Raw genomic sequence first — 2,408 nt, forward strand, 5'->3', positions numbered from 1 at the left:
AAAAGCCAAAAGAAGATGTTTTAATACAAGTTCATACTGCTGTCAGTTGACACTGCTGTACTCCATTTCCACGACGTTTGATGTGAAATTGCTGAATTTAGCAGAGAACTGCGTATTTGAATATCAGCCTATAGCTCAGTGATATCAAACCATGCCATACAACCCTGATTAGAATGTTCTCCTATTGTCCATGTTTGATGTATTTCAATGTGCATTGAATTTTACCTCCCGTCAAAAAAAGCTAGTAGAATTTTGAGAAATGTTAAGTTAAAATTATCGGTTAAATTCATACAGCTATGTGTGTCCGTTTCTCCCCAGGTAACCGATAAGATGGCGGCCGGGGAAGCAACTGGGCACAGCTACCTGGTGGCTTGCTGGCAGCCCATTCTGATCCTCATGCTGGGCACTGTGCTGTCTGGCTCAACTACAGGCTGCCCATCCCGCTGTGAGTGCAATGTTCAAGAGCGCTCTGTGATGTGCCACCGCAAGAAGCTCATGACCGTTCCTGAGGGCATTCCTGCAGAAACAAAACTCCTGGACCTCAGCAAGAACCGCATCAGAACCATCAACCCAGACGAGTTTGCCAACTTTCCCAACCTTGAACACCTGGAGCTCAGTGAAAACACGATCTCCACTATTGAACCTGGAGCATTCAACAACCTTTACGGCTTGCGGACATTGGGGCTGCGAAGCAACAAGCTCAAACTGATCCAGCTAGGTGTCTTCACAGGATTGAGCAATCTCACACAGTTGGACATAAGTGAGAACAAGATCGTCATCCTGTTGGACTACATGTTCCAGGATTTGTACAACCTCCGCTCCTTAGAGGTGGGAGATAATGACCTGGTTTTCATCTCCCACCGGGCTTTTCACGGCCTAAGTAGCCTTGAGCACCTGAGTCTTGAAAAGTGTAATTTGTCTTCTGTGCCAACAGAGGCTTTTACCCATCTCCACAGTTTGATCACGCTCAGGTTGCGCCTCCTCAACATCAATGTCATACGGGATTATTCCTTCAAACGGCTCTATCGGCTGAAAGTGTTGGAAATAGCCAATTGGCCATATCTGGATACGATGACCCCAAATTGTTTGTATGGATTAAATCTCACCTCCCTTACCATTGCAAATGCCAACCTGACCACAATCCCTTATGTAGCCCTGCGGCACTTGGTTTATTTGCGCTTTCTTAATCTTTCATATAACCCTATCCATACCATTGAGGGGAATAAACTCCATGACCTTCTGCGTCTGCAGGAATTTCACCTGGTAGGAGGCAGACTGGCAATGATTGAGCCCTACTCTTTCCGTGGTCTAAACTACCTGAAGATTCTAAATGTGTCTGGAAACTCTCTCAGCACTTTAGAGGAGTCTGCTTTCCATTCAGTTGGCAACCTGGAAACCCTTGCCTTGTATGATAATCCCCTGGCCTGTGACTGCCGACTGTTATGGGTTTTTCGACGACGCTGGAGACTGAACTTCAACAGGCAGCAGCCTACCTGTGCCTCTCCTGAGTTTGTCCAAGGCAAAGAATTCAAAGACTTCCCGGATATCCTGCAGCCCAACTACTTTACATGTCGCAAGTCTAGGATTAGGGATCGCAAACCCCAGCAGAAATTTGTTGATGAAGGAGCCATTGTTCATTTTGCTTGCCAAGCAGATGGAGATCCCGCTCCAGTGATAATGTGGCTATCCCCGCAGAAAAAGTTTATCACCACCAAGACAATTGGAAGGCTTTCAGTGTTGCCAGACGGTACCCTTGAGGTTCGCTATGCCCAGATTCAAGACAATGGTACATATGTCTGTATTTCTAGCAACGCAGGAGGAAATGACACCTCCCTTGCTCACCTGCACATTCATAGCTACTCGCCTGACTGGCCACACCAGCCCAACAAGACTTTTGCTTTCATCTCAAACCAGCCCACAGAAACTGGTGCTAACAGTACAAGAGCCAATGCCCCCTTCCCCTTTGATATAAAGACACTGATCATTGCAACCACGATGGGCTTCATATCTTTTCTTGGTGTCGTTTTGTTTTGCCTGGTACTGCTGTTTCTTTGGAGCAGAGGTAAAGGCAACACTAAGCACAACATTGAGATTGAGTATGTGCCACGGAAATCGGACGCTGGCATGAGCAGCAGCACAGTGGATGCCCCTCGCAAGTTTAACATGAAAATGATTTAACAGAGCTGTGGGATTTATTCATTTTCAACTCAAAAATAAGAAATGGAAAACAACATTTTCTTTCCTCCCTTACAAACTTGTGGATCCTGATTTATTAACATAGAGTAATGTGTTTTTCCTGACTGAAGACTAAAGAGGAGGGCAGTTCCTGACTTTCACAAGTGAGAGAGAAAAAAAGTGCATCCAGTGCTTCGGAGCATTGGTTGTTTCTACAAGGCCTGTGGTTGCAT

The 2,408-nt window shown here is 45.8% G+C and overlaps 1 protein-coding gene across 1 annotated transcript; it reads left to right on the forward strand.

The window, feature by feature from the left end:
• Nucleotides 1-321: 321 nt before the first annotated feature.
• Nucleotides 322-2,178, forward strand: lingo1a (leucine rich repeat and Ig domain containing 1a; the record flags this gene model as incomplete). Its single annotated transcript, XM_083916227.1, has 1 exon — nt 322-2,178. Exon 1 carries the CDS (start codon nt 331-333, stop codon nt 2,176-2,178), a length of 1,848 nt encoding a protein of 615 aa, XP_083772353.1. The 5' UTR covers nt 322-330.
• Between the last annotated feature and the right edge of the window lie 230 nt (nt 2,179-2,408).

The sequence above is a fragment of the Echiichthys vipera genome (genome assembly GCF_963691815.1).
Source record: "Echiichthys vipera genome assembly, chromosome: 7".
Lineage (NCBI taxonomy): Eukaryota > Metazoa > Chordata > Actinopteri > Perciformes > Trachinidae > Echiichthys > Echiichthys vipera.